This window comes from Staurois parvus, unplaced genomic scaffold, assembly GCF_062004578.1.
Source record: "Staurois parvus isolate SC_StPar_1 unplaced genomic scaffold, SC_StPar_1.0 ptg000656l, whole genome shotgun sequence".
Classification (NCBI taxonomy): Eukaryota; Metazoa; Chordata; class Amphibia; order Anura; family Ranidae; genus Staurois; species Staurois parvus.
The window spans coordinates 3,791,260-3,811,607 of record NW_028318452.1 but is presented as its reverse complement, the minus strand read 5'-3'; the positions used below and the strand labels follow the sequence as shown (position 1 = coordinate 3,811,607).

At 44.0% G+C, this 20,348-nt stretch overlaps 1 protein-coding gene across 2 annotated transcripts in view; it reads left to right on the top strand.

Annotated features, from left to right (window-relative positions):
• ANKDD1B (ankyrin repeat and death domain containing 1B) overlaps positions 1–20,348 on the top strand; it is a 64,068-nt gene that overhangs the window by 14,427 nt on the left and 29,293 nt on the right. For both annotated transcript variants that reach the window (XM_089694232.1, XM_089694233.1), the window contains exons 3-5: positions 2,168–2,266; positions 6,133–6,231; positions 6,746–6,850. In XM_089694232.1, coding sequence (XP_089550358.1) covers positions 2,168–2,266; positions 6,133–6,231; positions 6,746–6,850 — 303 coding nt within the window. The remainder of the gene's footprint in view (positions 1–2,167; positions 2,267–6,132; positions 6,232–6,745; positions 6,851–20,348) is intronic.

Below are 20,348 nucleotides of genomic sequence, written 5' to 3'. Positions count from 1 at the left end.
ATTTGATCCGTTGGGCAATCGAAAGCCAGTGGAGGGAGTGGCAGAGGGGGGTGGCGGAAACGGAGCGGTTGGTAAGGTGGATGAGTCTGGCTGCCGTATTCAGGATCGACTGAAGCGGGGATAGCCTGTGGTGGGGCAGGCCAGTGAGGAGGGAGTTGCAGTAATCGAGTTGTGATATGATGAGGGAGTGGATGAGCTGTTTATTGGTTTCTGGGGTTAGGAATGTTCGTATTTTGGTGATGTTGCGGAGGTGGAGTCTGCATAAGTTTGTTAGTGATTGGACTTGGGGCTGGAAGGATAGATTGGAGTCAAGAATGACACCAAGTACTCTGGCCTGCGGGGTGGGCCTGATGGTGGCATTGTTGGACGTGATGGAGAAGTCAGTGGGGGGTGGCGTGTGGGCTGGGGGGGAAGACTAGGAGCTGGTGATGAATGAAAACACTTTGTACTGTGTCTATCCTGCGCTACCAGTGTGTTCATAAAATAAATTAAATCAAATCCATCTCTGATGTATAATAAATGATATCATAAATATAATATACAGTATATCAATCATGTGCATGTATCTGTGTGCATGAACATAATGGAAGCAGCTTGCAGTTAAGTGTGCTCCTACAACCTGCATAAACAATATATAGATTAAACTGCTGCCACGCCTTCCTTAAATGAACCCAGTCAACAAGTTACATAAGTCATCTAAACAATCTCAAACTGAATAATAATGTACATAAAAATCTACATAAAAAATTATTATAATAAAGTCAATGTCCTACTTGCTAATAGTGGTACAATGCCCATATAAGCTCAATTTCTCTAAATACACCCATGGAATATTAATTAGTGCCTTCTGGTGCACCCCACCACCATTCACCATATGTGTTCACCTATCTGTGGACCTGCTAAATTATCAGGTCAAACACGCTTCCGCTCATTGGATTTGCTGCCAGATCCTTACTCCCTGATGTCTCTCCTGGGGCACCTGGCTTCTTTTCCTTTGTCCTCTCCAAAAAAATGGTGTATGGCCCTTTAAAAGTTCATAGTTCCTCCTATGATAAACTCATATAGAAAAGGGGGGTTTCATGGTGTAGTATATTTTTCAAAAATGCTTTATTTAATAAAATTGCACTTACATGTATGATTTAAAAACTTGCATGTGCAAAGAAAGCAGCGGCTCCCGCATTTCTTTCAGTTTCAGCTGACAATCCTCCTGGTAACCCTGAGGAAGCCACGTGACCGTGACAACACGCATTGGGCGGAGCTGGGTGATTGCCATCCTGTTTAAAATAGGAGAAAATGAGTGAGCTGTAATGCACTTCAATGCATAAAAAAACTGGTCTGCAGCGTTTTGTATTTGGAAGCATACCACAACCCACACTGTATGTTGGGGTGCATTGTGTAGGTGCATTAGGGTGTCATTCAAAATAAATGGCCCTACAACCCACCAATGCGTGTAAGATGTGTTACCAAATTGCAGGTGGTGTGAATGGGGTTTTATGGAGATGACTGTCTGAAAAGCATACATTGGTGCGGCAAAGGGTTTAATTCCTAGGTTTTGTAATGCCCAGGATCCACCAACAATGAGGGATTGGATAGACAGAGTGGAATATGTTAGTAGGATGGAGGAACTTTGCTACATGGAGAAAGATGAAATGGAAAAGTTTAGAATGCTTTGGGGTAAATGGTATGAGTTTAGAACTTCAGAAAAATACTTAAAAATGAAAGGTCCACTGATAGTAGTACCAGAGAATTTAAATGGTTAAAGACATCTATATATATAACTAGATTTATAGGAGGGGAAAGAGAGGATAAGATGAGATTGGACAGGGGTGTGTTGGGGTGGGTATGGGGATAACGTTTATATGTATGACGTAAAAAGATTTATGATGGTTTTGTAACGTATTTTTTTCTTAAAAGAAAATTTAATAAAATATATAATGGAAAAGAACCCATATGCTCATTCCATGGCTAATATCTCAACAATACTATGATGAAATTATGTAGAAATGTGAAAGTAACTCTAATATTACATTAGTATATACATTGCAATGCCCCACTAAAAATACACTACACAAATGTTGTTTGGTTGTGATTGTTATTCGCACTGTGTGACATAGACTGATCATGTGCTTATCTGGACACAAGACAAACTCTTTCTTCCTTTTCTTAGCTCGATCGTTCGGCGCTTCACTTCGCTGTGGCTGGATGCCATTTCCAGGCTGTGACGTTTCTTCTAGGCCACAAAGCCCGAGTAGACATTGCTGATAAAGTAAGTGAAGGAATTGCTGCACATATGACTCTTGTATTCATAATTATAAGCTTTTAGGTTTATTCAGCAAGCCAAAAATCACGTTTTAGAGGCTGATTAGATCTCTGTAAGCTCCAACGAGCAGGGCCCTCTGATTCCTACTGTAATAAATTGTATTGTAATTGTCCTATGTGCTCTTGTGTTGTAAAGCGCTGCGTAAACTGTTGGTGCTATATAAATCCTGTATAATAACAATAACCCAGTAAAAAAAATTTCTGGAGTTCCCATACTGTATGTTCAGACCCTTTGGAATAAAGTGTCGGACCGGGTGTGGCAACTGAACAATGTTACACTGGTTCTTTCATTAGCCCGTTGAACCTGCCCTCTCCAGCAATCCCACTGGGATACTGTACTATTATTATACAGGATTGATATAGCTCCAACAGTTTGCTCAGCGCTTTACAATATAACGGGAGACAATACAGCAACAATATGGTTCAATACAAGAAGGTTAGGAGGGCCTGATCCTTGGAGCTTACAATCTAGGTGGTACACTAATATATACTATTCTCAGGGCCACACAATGGGCATACTTAAAAGTTGTCCAATCTCCCTTTTGAACAAATTACTGCAAGAGTTGAATCTATTCAAATATATTATTATTTATCACAGGTACTTAAATAGTGCTATGAATTTACAAAATGCCTTACATACAGTATATATTGTACATTCCCATCAGCCCCTTCCCTCAAGGAGCTTACAATCTAAGGTCCCTAACTCACATTCATATATACACATACTACGATCAATTTAGACACGAGCCAATTAACTTACCGGCATGTCTTGGAGTGCTGGAAGATACCATAGCAGGCACAGGGAGAACTCCAGGCAGATAATGCCGTGGTTGGGATTTGAACTGACAACCCTACTGCTGCTAGATGGAAGTGCCAACCACTTAGCCACTGTGCTACCCAACTTATAGAATGCATTTTATCACTTTGTTCTCTTCCAAAACAGCAGATCAAGTGAGAACCATGGCTAACTAATAACAACTTCCTTTAGGGAATTTAAAAGTACTGCTGGCCATACTACTGCTCTCTGTTGTACAAGACAATATAAGCTATTTTATGTTTTTTTTTAAATTTGACTAAAGCAGCCCACTGGCGGAGAGGAAGAAAACCGCTCAATTCCTCCAGCAACACAGTCAGTGTTGATGGGGGAATCCCTCCTGTTGTGCTATTGTGTTCCACCAGCTGGAAGCCTTCCCTGTCGGCAGAACACAATGATCACTGCAGGAGGCTATAGCCTCTGGCAGTGATCACATGAAAAAAAATCCAACAGGCTGGTTGTACTGAAGTCGAACGAGGGATTGCTTTCAGTACAACCAGCCTGCCCATAGACAGATCTCAGCCGGTCCCTGCCAAGATTCAATCCATCTATGGCCAGTTTTACTGTACTGTTATTTCTTTCAGGCACATCTATAGCAGTGTCAATTTACACATTGTACATTCAGTCCATGCCCTTAAAGGGTGGTTTACAATCTAAGGTCTACATATCGCATGCACATGCACCCTAGGGCCAATTTAGACAGCAGCCAATTAACCTACCAGCATGTCTTTGGAATGTAGGAGGAAACTTCATACAAGTAGTGTCCTGACTGGGATTCAAACTGAGAACTCTAATGCTGCAAGGCAGAAGTGCTGACTACTAGGCCGCTGTGCTGTCCAATATACCTTTTTCTGTTCAGCTGAGAATACAGTCAGGTCCATAAATATTGGGACATCGACACAATTCTAACATTTTTGGCTCTATACACCACCACAATGGATTTGAAATGAAACGAACAAGATGTGCTTTAACTGCAGACTGTCAGCTTTAATTTGAGGATATTTACATCCAAATCAGGTGAACGGTGTAGGAATTACAACAGTTTGCATATGTGCCTCCCACTTGTTAAGGGACCAAAAGTAATGGGACAATTGGCTTCTCAGCTGTTCCATGGCCAGGTGTGTGTTATTCCCTCATTATCCCAATTACAATGAGCAGATAAAAGGTCCAGAGTTCATTTCAAGTGTGCTATTTGCATTTGGAATCTGTTGCCATCAACTCTCAAGATGAGAGACTGGCTAGGCCACTCCAGGACCTTGAAATGCTTCTTACGAAGCCACTCCTTCATTGCCCGGGCAGTATGTTTGGGATCATTGTCATGTTGGACGACCCAGCCATGTTTCATCTTCAATGCCCTTGCTGATGGAAGGAGGTTTGAACTCAAAATCTCATGATACATGGCCCCATTCATTCTGTCCTGTACATGGATCAGTCGTCCTGGTCCCTTTGCGGAGAAACAGCTGCAAGGCATGATGTTGCCACCCCCATGCTTCACAGTAGGTATGGTGTTCTTTGGATGCAACTCAGCATTCTCTCTCCTCCAAACACGACGAGTTGTGTTTCTACCAAACAGTTCTATTTTGGTATCATCTGACCATATGACATTCTCCCAATCCTCTTCTGGATCATCCAAATGCTCTCTAGCAAACTTCAGACGGGCCCGGACATGTACTGGCTTAAGCAGGGGGACACATCTGGCACTGCAGGATCTGAGTCCCTGGCGGCGTAGTGTGTTACTGATGGTAGCCTTTGTTACGTTGGTCCCAGCTCTCTGCACTAGGTCCCCCCGTGTGGTCCTGGGATTTTTGCTCACCATTCTTGTGATCATTTTGACCCCACTGGGTGAGATCTTGCGTGGAGCCCCAGATCGAGGGAGATTATCAGTGGTCTTGTATGTCTTCCATTTTCTAATTATTGCTCCCACAGTTGATTTGTTCACACCAAGCTGCTTGCCTATTGCAGATTCAGTCTTCCCAGCCTGGTGCAGGTCTACAATTTCGTTTCTGGTGTCCTTCGACAGCTCTTTGGTCTTCACCATAGTGGAGTTTGGAGTGTGACTGTTTGAGGTTGTGGACAGGTGTCTTTTATACTGATAACAATTTCAAACAGGTGCCATTGATACAGGTAATGAGTGCAGGACAGAGGAGCCTCTTAAAGAAGAAGGTACAGGTCTGTGAGAGCCAGAAATCTTGCTTGTTTGTAGGTGACCAAATACTTATTTTCCACCATAATTTGCAAATAAATTCTTTCCAAATCAGCCAATGTGATTGTCTGGATTTGTTTTCTCATTTTGTCTCTCATAGTTGAGGTCTACCTATGATGCCAATTACAGGCCTCTCTCATCTTTTTAAGTGGGAGAACTTGCACAATTGGTGGCTGACTAAATACTTTTTTGCCCCACTATATATATATATAGTACAGCGCTTATACTGTATTATTATTATACAGGATTTATATAGCGCCAGCAGTTTGCTCAGCGCTTTACAATATAACGGGAGACAATACAGCAACAATACAGTTCAATACAAGAGGGATAGCGTTGGAACTTACAATCTAGGAGGGAGGGGCTAGTGGTACAAAAGATATTAACTGTGGGGAATGGACTGGTTGGAGGAGTAGATGATTCCATTATTAGCTGAGGGCAGGATAGGCTTCCCTGAAGAGGTTTTCAGAGATCGCCTAAAAATTAGCAGAGTAGGCAGTCGTCTCATAAATTGAGGTAGAGAGTTCCAGAGGATGGGGGAAGCTCTGGAGAAGTCCTGGAGACGAGCATGGGATAAGGAGACAAGGGTGCTAGAGAGCAGGAGGTCATGTGAGGAGCGGAGAGTACGGTTTGGGTGATATTTGGAGACAAGATCGGTGATGTAATTTGGGGCAGAGTTATAAATGGCTTTATATGTTATTGTTAATGTTTTGAATAACATGATAGTCATATCCTTGATAAGAAACTCAAGTAGTTCCTTTCCTTCAATATTCTAACCAGTTGGCTTTTTTTCTAGCATGGTCTAACACCCTTGCACTTGGCTGGCTGGTCCGCTGACCTAAGTATTGTGCAGATGTTGATTAAAGCTGGAGCCTCTCAAAAAGCTACAAATGAGGTAAGTGTACATCTGTCTGTAAGTTGTTGTAAAGCTAATAGGACTTGATGTTTCAGTCTTTTGTGATAAATCAGCTTTCTTGATGTTGGGATTAGTGTGGTAAAAAGGGGGAGGGTAGCTACGTTGTTGGGGTGATTACCGATTCTGGTGAAAATTCTGATTCAATACATTTTTTATTAAGGTTTGGCAGAAAGTACAATTCAGATGTCTGATACAATGCAATACATAACGTATTAATGTCAGTAACAAAACAGCATGTATGGTAAAATACATACTGTATAATCATAATAACATAGAGGTTATGGATGATAGATTGCTTCAATAGTTGTCTGCTGCCACTCTATTTTTTTAAGGTACTTCCAACGTTTACTTTTCTTAAATAGGGCATCAGCAAGTTAAGTAATAAAATAATTTATACAAAGGAAAAAATATGTACCCCCCTCCAACACACTAATAATAATAATATTAAAATTAATAATACAATGATGGTAATGACCTTTTTTCTTTGTTGCAGGATGGAATGAATGTTTTACATTTTGCTGCCCAGAATGATAAGAATGAGATAGTGGATTATCTCTTAAAGGAAATGCAGCTCAGAGATTTAGATGTTAAGGATAAGGTACAATTTAAAGCGTTCATTATTCCAATGGATCTGAAAAATTGACACATTTTGTGCCCTTTATTAACTACTTTCCTACTGGGCCAATTCTGACACTTTTCTCCTACATGTAAAAATCATCATCTTTTTTTTTTTTGCTAGAAAATTACTTAGAACCCTCCATACCTTATATATATATATATATATATATATATATATATATATATATATATATATATATATATATATATTTAGCAGAGGTCCTGGAGAATAAAATGGTGGGTTTTGCAATTTTTTACAGTTAATTTTTTTTTTTTTTTACAGTTTTTCACACAGTAGTTGCGCAGTATTTTTTTTAAACGCAAATTTTTTTTGGAAAAAAATACACTTTAATTTTAGTGCACACAAACACAATATAATACCCATTTTTTTAGTAAAATATAAAGATGGTGTTACACCAAGTAAATAGATAACTAACGTGTCATGCTTTAAAAGTGCGTACACCCGTGGAATGGCGTGAAACTATGGTACCTAGAAATCTCCATAGGCGACGCTTTAAAAGCCTTTACAGGTTGTCCAGTGTTAGAATTATTACTAGGTAAAAAAAAAAAAGATAAAAACAGATATTTATTACCTGTATACATCAACCTGTGGTCTGCATATCCTTGTGGACAATGTACTTACATAACATGCTCATCAGTGTCATAACTACAGGTTACCTGGAGCCCTATATTAACCGCTTGCCGCCCTGCCACTGTGTATATACGTGTGCAGGGCGGCAGTGGAGCGCAAAACCACGTTTAAAAACGGGTTCCGCGCTCCCGACACTTTCGCCGGCAGGGGGCGCGCGCGCGCGCTCCCGCCGACCCGCGGGTGACACTATTTGATCCAGGAGGGATCAATCATTAGATTTCAGCCAGTGATTTCTGGCTGAAATCACATGATCTGTCCCTGTCCTATCCTGTCCTGTGTTGACATACACAGGGCAGGATATGATGTCATTCTTCTCTGCCTGGACACATTCCGTTCCAGACAGAGAAGAAGACATCCAAAAAGTGAGTACACAAGCACTACACTACAGTTAGAACACTCTAGGACACATTTAACCCCCTGATCGCCCCCCCCCCTCCAGTTAACCCTTCACTGCCCTGTCACCAGTGTTACTGATCAGTGAAGCGATTTTTACTGATCAGTGTCGCTGGCGACTTTCGATAGAGTTAGCGCCCCTCCCAGATAGCGCCAGATTGCCCGCCAGTACACCAGTAATCCCGTTTAACCCCTTGATCACCCCCCCCTCCAGTTAACCCCTTCACTGCCCTGTCACCCAGTGTCACTGATCAGTGAACCAATTTTTACTGATCACTGTATCAGTGTCGCTGGCGACTTCCGATAGAGTTAGCGCCCCTCCCAGATAGCGCCAGTTTGCCCGCCAGTACACCAGTAATCCCGTTTAACCCCTTGATCGCCCCCCCCAGTTAACCCCTGCACTGCCCTGTCGCCAGTGTCACTGATCAGTGAACCAATTTTTACTGATCACTGTATCAGTGTCGCTGGCGACTTCCGATAGTGTTAGCGCCCCTCCCAGATAGGGCCAGTTTGCCCGCCAGTACACCAGTAATCCCGTTTAACCCCTTGATCACCCCCCCCCCCCCAGTTAACCCCTTCACTGCCCTGTCACCAGTGTCACTGATCAGTGAACCAATTTTTACTGATCACTGTATCAGTGTCGCTGGCGACTTCCGATAGTGTTAGCGCCCCTCCCAGATAGCGCCAGATTGCCCGCTAGTACACCAGTAATCCCATTTAACCCCTTAATCTCCCCCCCCCAGTTAACCCATTCACTGCCCTGTCACCAGTGTCACTGATCAGTGAACCGATTTTTACTGATCACTGTATCAGTGTCGCTGGCGACTTCCGATAGTGTTAGCGCCCCTCCCAGATAGCGCCAGTTTGCCCGCTAGTGCACCAGAAATCCCATTTAACCCCTTGATCGCCCCCCCCCAGTTAACCCCTTCACTGCCCTGTCACCAGTGTCATTGATTACAGTGAACAGATTTTTACTGATCACTATATTAGTGTCACTGGTGACTTCCGATAGTGTTAGCGCCCCTCCTAGATAGCGCCAGTTTGCCCGCTAATGCACGGGATTTTTTTTACCAAAAACATGGAGCAGAATACATTTTGGCTTAAATTTATGACTAACTTTGAGTTTACGATATATTTTTTATAGCTGAAAGTAGAAAATATTGTTTTTTTTCAAAATTTTTGTGGTTTTTTTGTTTATAGCGCAAAAAATAAAAAGCGCACAGGTGATCAAATACCACCAAAAGAAAGCTCTATTTGTGTGAAAAAAAGGACGTAATTTTCGTTTGGGTGCAGCATTGCATGACCGCGCAATTATCATTTGAGTTAGTGCAGCGCTGTATAGCAAAAAAAGGCATAAATTACAGTATCTATACCATAGTTTGTAGACGCTATAACTTTCACACAAAGCAATCAATATACACTTATTGGGATTTTTTTTACCAAAAACATGTAGCAGAATACATTTTGGCTTAAATTTATGACTAACTTTGAGTTTACGATATATTTTTTATAGCTGAAAGTAGAAAATATTGTTTTTTTTCAAAATTTTTGTGGTTTTTTTGTTTATAGCGCAAAAAATAAAAAGCGCACAGGTGATCAAATACCACCAAAAGAAAGCTCTATTTGTGTGAAAAAAAGGACGTAAATTTCGTTTGGGTACAGCATTGCATGATCGTGCAATTATCATTTGAATTAGTGCAGCGCTGTATAGCAAAAAAAGGCATAAATTACAGCATCTATACGATAGTTTGTAGACGCTATAACTTTCACACAAAGCAATCAATATACACTTATTGGGATTTTTTTTACCAAAAACATGTAGCAGAATACATTTTGGCTTAAATTTATGACTAACTTTGAGTTTACGATATATTTTTTATAGCTGAAAGTAGAAAATATTGTTTTTTTTCAAAATTTTCGTGGTTTTTTTGTTTATAGCGCAAAAAATAAAAAGCGCACAGGTGATCAAATACCACCAAAAGAAAGCTCTATTTGTGTGAAAAAAAGGACGTAAATTTTGTTTGGGTATAGCATTGCATGACCGCGCAATTATCATTTGAATTAGTGCAGCGCCAAACAGCAAAAAAAGGCCTGGTCATTAAGGGGGGTAAATCCTCTGGGGCTCAAGTGGTTAAACCTTTCCCCCATAATTCATTCGTTAACTTTTCAATAATGATGGAATGTAAGCAGTCTTGTTACCGCATTGGATAAAAGCTGGAATTTATAAACCTGTACTGAATGTTCAATACAATGAAAAAAAGTTTGTGAAGTATATTTAAAGCATATCTGAACCCAAGCTTAGCTTTGCGGTGTCCAGTGTGTTATAGTGTACAGCGCATTGAGAGGTCCAGTGTGTTATAGTGTACAGTGCAGTGCGGTGTCCAGTGTGTTACAGAATATAGTGCATTGCAGTGTCAAGTGCGTTACAATATACAGTGCATTGCGGTGTCCAGTGTGTTATAGTGTACATTGCTTTGCGGTGTCCAGTGTGTTACAGAATATAGTGCTTTGCAGTGTCCAATTTGTTACAGTGCACAGTGTATTGCGGTATCCAGTGTATTAGTGTACAGTGCATTTTAAATATTGTATTGTGTTTTTCCTGTTTTTTGCACTACAAATAAGATATGTGTGGTGTGCATAGGAATTGGTTCATATTTTTTTCAATATATAGTCCGGCCCCCCAACAGTGTGAAGGTCTGTGAACCGACCCCCCTGTTTAAAAAGTTTGAGGACCCCTGTTGTATATGTATATTGCGGTGAGTCAGTGTTGGCGGCATCAGCCACAAAAACAAATGGCCTGTTCACCATCTATGGGCCTTAATGCCTGTGCAAATGTAGCCTAAGATAAACAAATGCCAAAATGCATGGAACTTGCCTGTAAGCTATAAGTGGAATATGGCCTCGAGCAGCTCACTGATCCAGTGTGCACCTGAGATAACAAATACATTACTTTCCATTTATGTTAGGCTACAGACCCAAGATAATAATCTATGTGATAACATCAGTGTAGTGAGATCTTCACAATGATCCAAAACCAGGTGTTAGCAAAGGGATTCATGTATTTTGTTGGGTTATGCAAAAACTGCATCCCTTCTTGTAAACAAATGTACTTCTTAACTGCTTCCCTAAATACTGTGCGTGTGTGTGTATGTATATGTACTGCATTTTCCAGTAGGGGGTGTGCGCACCACCCTACCCAAGCTGCCATTGGCAGCTACAGCTGTCGATCACCGGGTCCCGGCCAGAGATTCCCCACCGGCACCCAGTAATCGCCGAGGAACAGTGAAAGGGGAGAGGTCTGTGTGTAAACAAAACAGATATCTCCCGTCAGCACAAACAGGCTGCTTTTGTATTGCTCTGCACAGTGTGTGTGTGTGTGTATGTATATATATATATATATATATATATATATATATTTATATACACGCTGCTCAAAAGAATTAAAGGAACACTTTTTAATCAGAGTATAGCGTCAAGTCAGTTAAACTCCTGGGGTATTGATCTGGTCAGTTAAGTAGCAGAGGGGGCTGTTAATCAGTTTCTGTTGCTTTGGTGTTAATGAAATTAACAACAGGTGCACTAGATGGGCAACAATGAGATGACCCTCAAAACAGGAATTGTTTTACAGGTGGAGGTCACTGAAATTTTTTTCCCTACTCATCTTTTCTGACTGTTTTTCACTAGTTTTGAATTTGGCTAGGGTCAGTGTCACTAATGGTAGCATGAGGCGATACCTGGGCCCTCGAGACCCCACAGGCAGTCCAACTCCTCCAGGATGGCACATCAATAGGTGCTGTCTTGGAAATTCGCTTTAACGAATTTCTCCTTACCGTGAGTACTCGCAGTTGGATGCGCAGAAATCCCCCATAAAGCTGTGCGAATCTCGCTTACCACGACTGCAGCTAAACTACACGATTCCTGCCCATCCAAATACTTTGGTTCTGTTGAAATGTGGGTGATTGGAGCTCCGTTACCCTAGAATGATCACACGACACTCTAAGGCTGGTGTTGCAATTCACATAAGGGCTGATTTTAGACCCAGCTCTCTGTTTTATTAAAAATACACACATGCCCCCCCACATGAATAAAGTCAATCCCCTCCCACCAAACAATGCAATGGGGAGTACCTATACACAGGATGTACATTCCAATTGGAGCATAGCCTTTCCTATTATCTATCACTGGTCCTCCCCCATGAGTCTTCTGAGGTCAGCAGACTTCCTCCCCTTCCCCCCCCTGAGCCATCTGAGGTCATATTTCCTGTCCTACTAGCTTCTATTGGTATGTAAATTCTCTGCACAAGCATCTCCTAAAAATATCAGTCTGTACCTGGATGGGCCCGATACGATCTTTATTAAAACACATCCATCCAAGATACAGTTCAGATTAGTAATGGCTTGTAAGATATGCATAAGCCTACACGTGGAGTTCACCCCGCTTGCGCCTTGCGTTATGAAGCCCACGTGGTACTATGCTGCTGATATGTGGATACAGGCCCACGGTCTACTGACAGCAGCATTCGCATCGAATGCTGTGGTGGTATACACGCCAGTCTATAAGCGCAGATCTGCCATCTCATCCATTACCAAGCTGAGTACTGTAATACATACATTGTACATGCGCATGGCCCAATTGCAGCCTTCAGAGCTTTAATTAAGCCACACGAGAGACATATGAATAACACGAATATATGACACATTTAAAGTTCGACCAACAATACAAAATTTCCATGACATTCCCTCCTGTTTTATCATATTCTCCTCGTGTCCCTTCTTGATCTTCTTCAGCTTGATGGGTGTAGTCTCAAACTTCAAAGAGTTCCTGTAGTTGTCCCTGAGAATAAAGCTCCACGGGGTACCTGAAACAACAAGACCCGACGCAGACTCGACGCAAACAGGCTTGATTGAAGCGATGATCCTCAAGAGCCTTGGAACCTTCACTACAGGAAGGCTCTTGCAAAAACCACAAACAGACTTGTGGTATGAATAAAGCTTGTGATCCCACGGTGGTCTGGGGAGATCCAGCAATAGATTCTCAAATTGCCCCTGCAGACGGGGCCACACAAGGCTGGTCTCGACCCAGACAGTTTTCCAAATCGCAGACACAAACCATGATGAGGCTTGAAGCTTGCTTGAAGGTCTTGGAGAATGTGGTCTTCAGAGAGATAAATTAGAGGGAAGCCAGGACGTAATCTGTAGAGAAGGTGGATGGTTGGTGAGGTCTTCCTCCGATCAGTGGTTGGAGTGGGATCCCAGGAGCGGGCATGGAGATGTGGTCGTCTGCCCGAGCTTGGTTTACACGGTCGATGAGGCAACAGGAACATCTCACCGCGGCATATAAAAGGCAGATGAAAAAGAGAAGCATCAGGATATACACTCCCACTTCCTTCAACCAAGATCCGATGGAGAACAGGAAATCCCCCAATCCTCCCAAACCCTTGAACGGATTCCAACCCTCACTAGCTATAGCTCTAGCCATATGGGCCTGGACCTTGTCATCGGTGTCTTCTATTCAAGTACAACAATCCTCTCCGATGAACTCACAGAACCCCCCTTTGGCGGCTAAAAGATAATCAAGGGCCATCTTCTCCTGAAGCACTAAAATTCCCATCTGCCGTTGTTCTTGGGCAATTTCTCTGACAGCCTCTACGGTCTCGTTAAACATACTATCCACGATGACAGAAAAATTGTTCAGGCGCTTCATAAGTTCTATTCCCCATCTTGTCCATGAGGGGAACCAAGCCCATGCCTGGTTGCCCTCAGAGAACAGTTCCCTGCGAACTCTCCCTGCCATCCTTACCTTCTTGTGGACCATCAACTCTTCATGATCCATCACTACATAGGATGCGGGGACTAGCTTTATGAGGGCACACGAACCTTTCGCGTTCTGGGGAAATGTTCTATAGGCTGCCGAACCACACAGAAAATAGTATGGACCTGTCAGAGCAGAGCAGGAAGAGTTCCTCGTTCGGCCTCTGGCACTGAGCAACAGTTGCACAGACTGGGGGATTGCTCCCTCAGTCTGCACATCACATCCGTCCTTCCAACACACGTGGTCTGGTCGGTCAGTGTGGTTACTCAGAAAGGAAGTCTGGTTAGTCAGATTGACAGTTATACCTCCCTCGCAGGTGGTAGTCCCAACAAACTTGTTACCTGTGCCAAAGCTGATGTTAAAGCACACCTGAGGGCTGCCTAGCTGTCCAGTTACCCATAATGGACTGACGAGGGTCCTACAGGAGCTAGAGCTAATATTGGTGCTGAAACTGATGTTACCTGCTAAAAATGTGTCATTAAGTTCTACCGACAAATGTCTACGTGGGGGCTGACCAGGGGTCCCTTGCTTTTTCATGCCGACGCGGATGTCATATAGGGCATGAACAGCGGCCATTGCGGACATGTGATGACTGGGTGGGGGCTTTGAGCATACCCAACAGTTGGTTTTGTTGGCGGTTCTGGCTAAACGCAGGTGCATTTTAAATAAAAGGTTGGGGTATCTGCCGTCTTTTCCTCCGTTCACACACATGTAAGACATACAAACAAAAAGAAAAAGGAAAATGACACCCCTCATTCTCTGGTGTAGCTGAAAAGCTTCTTGCAGTGGCTTGCGTGCACCCAGTTGTCTCGTCCCTCGAGTTTGAGTGAGGTAGGTGTCGTCAGCTGGACTTGGTATGGTCCGGTGAACCGTGGCTCGAGTCCGGTTCTTTGATGTTTCTTTAGGACGACCCAATCACCTGGCTCAATAGAAAGAACACCTGTTATTGCATTTGGATCGGGGAGCGATTCGCGAACCCGATGGTGTATCTTCTGCAGCTCCCGTTGCAGAGATTGCACATAACCTGTAAGCTGTGAATGCAAAGATGACAACTGTTGAGGAAAGTACAACCCTGTTTTGGGAGGTCCCCCAAACAACACCTCGTAGGGTGACAGCCCATGTGGTTGCCGAGGGGCATTCCGGATGGAATAGGGGGCAATGGGGAGACACTCAGGCCAAGGTTTTTGGGTATCGGAAGACGTTCAACCTTACCGCTACTCTCGGGGTGATATGGGGTGTGTCGCCGCTGACTCCAGTTCCACCAAAGAAATGCAGTCGTGTCCTTTGGAAGAGAGATTAGTAGTGGACAAAGAAGACATGTTAGCAGAAGAGGTGTTAGTATTGTTAGTCGTGTTGCAAAATTCAGCACTGTCATTGCTGTCCTCCCCCCCCCTTCTCATCTTCCGACACAGGAAGAAGAGAAGCTGGGTTAAGAATAGTGCATCGTTTGATAGTGAGGTTAGTAGGGGTTAGGAGGGCTTTCCCCTGAGAGGGGTACCTTGCCTTGGATGTCCTGTTTTCGCAGGACCGTTCTTGCTGCACCGGTGTCAGTGAGGCAAGGGAGGGGATATTTTAATTCCTCTAGAAAAAGATGGATCTGGGCCGACACCGATTTGTCAACTTCCTATGAGAATTCATAGGAGTTACTTACCATGGTGGTCATAGGGGCGGAGGACTCATCAGGAATGAACTGCCACCAACCTTTAGGTAATTGGGGACAGCTCCTCCTCATGTGCCCTGTTTGGTGGCACTGGAAGCACCTGGGTGGGGGCCTATCCTTCCTGTGACCCAGATCCCTTGGTTTTTCGTGTGGGGTCTGGGACATAAGAACTTTGGCCTTGTCTTGTTTTCTTCTATCCATTTCCCTCTCTATTGCCGCAAGAGTGGAAAGGATAGCAGGGATAGACATCTCATTATATTCGGGTCGGGCCAGAACCAGCCTTTCCCGAATTTTAGTATCGATGCCTTCCAAAAATTTGGCCCGCAACAGAATGTGCGTCGCGGTCACCTTTACCCCTTCAGTTGGAGCATCAGGTCCAACTTCCAGATCCACATCCAGTGCCGTCTGCTTGAGACGGCGCCAGAAGCAGGCGCTTTCCTCATTAGGACCCTGGGTGAGCTTCATCATGTCCGTAGTAGAGGTAACACCATACATTTCTGGAAGCTTTGCCTTTAGCTGTGTACAGAACTCTTTGCCCCCTGAAGTCATCTCATGCGTGGTTATAGAGCACCCTGCAATCACTGTACTGGCCACTTCCATGCCCACCTTTGCCCGTAGGATCTGTGCACAATCTGACCCGCTCATACCATAGCTGAACTGGTTTTGTCCAAACATTCGAGCAAATCCTCTCGGATTGACTCGATAGTCCGGGAGCTCAGCCAGAATAGTGCGGATCTCTGCCGGGGTGAAGGGGACATGCCAAACTACCCGTTCCCCTAAAGTCCGTTCCCCCCGTGCATTGGGAGGACCTTCAAATTGCTGCACCCTGACTGGATAGGCCTCGGTCCGGGAAGAGTGCAAGGGCTGACCCAGCATCATCGGTGGGCTTAGATTAACCACCTCGCTTACTGCACCTTCAGGTTTGAGGTCCCTCAGATCAGGGTATAGCTGGGGGGCAGGGGTCTGATCAGTGGTTCGTAGCGCTTTGATGCAATCCGCCCTGTTTCTTAACCGGGTGTCTATTCCCCTTGATTCACAGATAGTCTGCAAATCGGTTGTTGAGAAGGCTTCATAGTTGGAAACAGAAGGAGCTGGGGTGAAGCAGGGAGAAGGGAGAGGTAGAGGTAGAGGCTGAGGCATAGATACAGAAGACACGGAAGGTATGTCAAGAGTGACGTCACTAACAGAAGAGACAGGTGCAGTTATACTTATCTCAGCCACTGTTGGTTGTTCGGGAACCCCAGCAGACCCTGATCCTGCCTGCCTTAGTAGAGTCAGCCCTGAAAGAGCTTCCTCCACCTCTGACACCGGATCCTCCTGTTTTATTCCCTCTGGAGGCCAGGTATACATCACCTGGTTCTTCCGGACAGACACCAGTTTATGTATGCCCTGCTTCCCTAATTGGATTGACCTGTGAAGCCATAGCTGTGCGATCTCTAGTTCTGACGCCTGCATCCGTGGTTCAAATTCAGAGATGAATTTTTCCCACCTCCATGGGTCAAATGTACCTTCCCGGGGAATTTCCCATCTGGTACCCTTCGACCATTTATTCCACCTTTTGAGGGGTTCTGTAGACTTCCCCCCCAAACTCACCTTCATCAGTTGTGCAGCTGTCCTTACCCTGAAGAGGGCTGTTTCCCCCTCTCTCTTCATGGACTGACTACTGCCCATCGTGACTAGTCACTGGTATATATCCCGCGTCCGGGTACCTGTTTACCCCCTGGAGCACTCGGTGGGATCCTACCGAGAGGCCTGATTCCACCACTTTCCCAGCACAGCGTAATTTATGTGATACTTATCGATCACCCGAAGCGCATCAAGTGGCGGTCAGACTGAGAGCACACCTCCCACTCCCACAGCGTAATTTATGTGATCCTGACCACCCGAAGTGTTTGTGGTAACCAGGACTTCCCTGGACCTCCCACTCACACAGCGTAATTTATGTGGCTCTCATCACCCACTGTGTTTGGCAGGCCACACCGCACAATGATGAAAGTGGCTTTTCTCTCCCTGCACACAGTAGCTAACACAAGTCAAAACAAAAAGAGGGGTTCTTGGATGTTACTTAGGGGTCACTGGTTGGGCAGAAACCTGCTAACTGACCTTTAGGAAATTTGTGTAAAGAAAAAAACTTTCCTAATACACACAGAAAAAAACCCTTTTCAACCTGAAAAACTGTTAAAAAGGACAAAGTGGATCCTTATGAAAAACACGGGACGTTTCACAGTAAAACAATTACACAGAGGTAAACCGAAAAACTGCGGCAAAAGTAACCTTGTTGCTGACGCAAAAATCACTCATACCAACACCGCTAAACGATCTGCGCTACACACGCAATCTTCACTGCAACCACCTAGAACCGTTTACACAAAAAGTCTGCTGGACGTGAAACACGCGACACAGCAGCTTAAAACAAACCCGCTTTACAATAAGGAACTACTTTTAACAGGAAAAACACAAGAAAAACATAATCACTATACAAGAAATCTATGTGCAAAAACCCAGACTACACCGCGCTCATTAAATGTGGAACACGTGAAGGGAAAACTCGCTTAACACACTTTAAATTGGCTGGCAATACGCAAATTTAAAGCTAAAAGCAAACAAATGAAACAGTAAAAAATTTGGATTAAAAACACAATATAGGTCAAATGCATATAGAAAACTGCATACACATTGCATAGAGATTACTGCACATGTGGTAGTCAACAAAATGGCCACCAACAGGGAAAGCACATGGTAGCCAACAAAATGGCCACCAACAGGGAAAGCACATGGTCATTACTAGAATGACCCCCCACAGGGAAGCACATGGTAACACTAGAATGGCCCCCCACAGGGAAGCACACGGCAGACTCTAGCCTCAAAATTGCCTCTAACCCCTTACATAAAACAGACTTTTAGACAGAACATACACTGGACAATTACACAACAATATGAAGCACACATACAACACAATTTGGGCACAATCACAGAATGGACATAAAACACCAACATATCACACTAACATGCACATGTAACAGAAAGGACCCCCTGCTGCATGCTTGCTGGGAGCAGTAGTACCACAAAACATTGCACAGACTACATACACACAGAGATCTTACAGCAGTTAACAATTAACCTAAACCTTTCAGCACTGTAATAATTACCTCACGTGGAGGGGGTAAAGCAATTACCACAGTACCTACAGCCCACAAATACTTACCTAACACTATGCAACAACTTTTACCCGCTAAAACATATACCCGTTTAATTTTTGGTTGGAAGATTTTTAAACTTGACCAAATCCAGCCAACCAAACCCACCCCTCTGCTGCTCTCCGCAGAGACAAACCCTTGTCTTTCACCCACAAATCAAGAGTTTAGGACAAAAAACGAGGTCCTTGTTAAGCGGTATTTCTTGTTAGCTAACAGAGAGCGAAATCAGCCACACGAACACGCAAAAAGCGATCCTCTTAATGGCAGAGAGACCTGAAATGTGCCGGCATACTTTTTGCTAGTTCATGATAGTTCATTCCCCCCTCGTTCTTGGTTAGCTACGCAAGAATACGCGTTAGTATCCACCAGGCTCGCCAAACTGTCTTGGAAATTCGCTTTAACGAATTTCTCCTTACCGTGAGTACTCGCAGTTGGATGCGCAGAAATCCCCCATAAAGCTGTGCGAATCTCGCTTACCACGACTGCAGCTAAACTACACGATTCCTGCCCATCCAAATACTTTGGTTCTGTTGAAATGTGGGTGATTGGAGCTCCGTTACCCTAGAATGATCACACGACACTCTAAGGCTGGTGTTGCAATTCACATAAGGGCTGATTTTAGACCCAGCTCTCTGTTTTATTAAAAATACACACATGCCCCCCCACATGAATAAAGTCAATCCCCTCCCACCAAACAATGCAATGGGGAGTACCTATACACAGGATGTACATTCCAATTGGAGCATAGCCTTTCCTATTATCTATCACTGGTCCTCCCCCATGAGTCTTCTGAGGTCAGCAGACTTCCTCCCCTTCCCCCCCCTGAGCCATCTGAGGTCATATTTCCTGTCCTACTAGCTTCTATTGGTATGTAAATTCTCTGCACAAGCATCTCCTAAAAATATCAGTCTGTACCTGGATGGGCCCGATACAATCTTTATTAAAACACATCCATCCAAGATACAGTTCAGATTAGTAATGGCTTGTAAGATATGCATAAGCCTACACGTGGAGTTCACACCGCTTGCGCCTTGCGTTATGAAGCCCACGTGGTACTATGCTGCTGATATGTGGATACAGGCCCACGGTCTACTGACAGCAGCATTCGCATCGAATGCTGTGGTGGTATACACGCCGGTCTATAAGCGCAGATCTGCCATCTCATCCATTACCAAGCTGAGTACTGTAATACATACATTGTACATGCGCATGGCCCAATTGCAGCCTTCAGAGCTTTAATTAAGCCACACGAGAGACATATGAATAACACGAATATATGACACATTTAAAGTTCGACCAACAATACAAAATTTCCATGACAGTGCCATTGCCAGAAGGTTTGCTGTGTCTCCCAGGACAGTCTCAAGAGCATGGAGAAAATTCCAGGAGACAGGCAGTTACTCTAGAAGAGCTGGACAGGGCCATACAAGGTCTTTAACCCAGTAGGACTGGTATTTGCTCCTTTGCGAAAGGAGGAACAGGATGAGCACTGCCAGAGCCCTACAAAATGACCTCCAGCAGGACAGTGGTGTGAGTGACCAAACAATCAGAAACAGACTTTATGAGGGTGGCCTGAGGGCCTGACATCCTCTAGTGGGCCCTGTTCTCACTGCCCGGCACCATAGAGCTCGATTGGCATTTGCCATTGAACACCAGAATTGGCAGGTCCACCACGGGCACCCTTTGCTTTTCACAGATGATAGCAGGTTCACCCTGAGCACATGTGACAGACGTGAAAGGGTCTGGAGAAACCATGGAGAACATT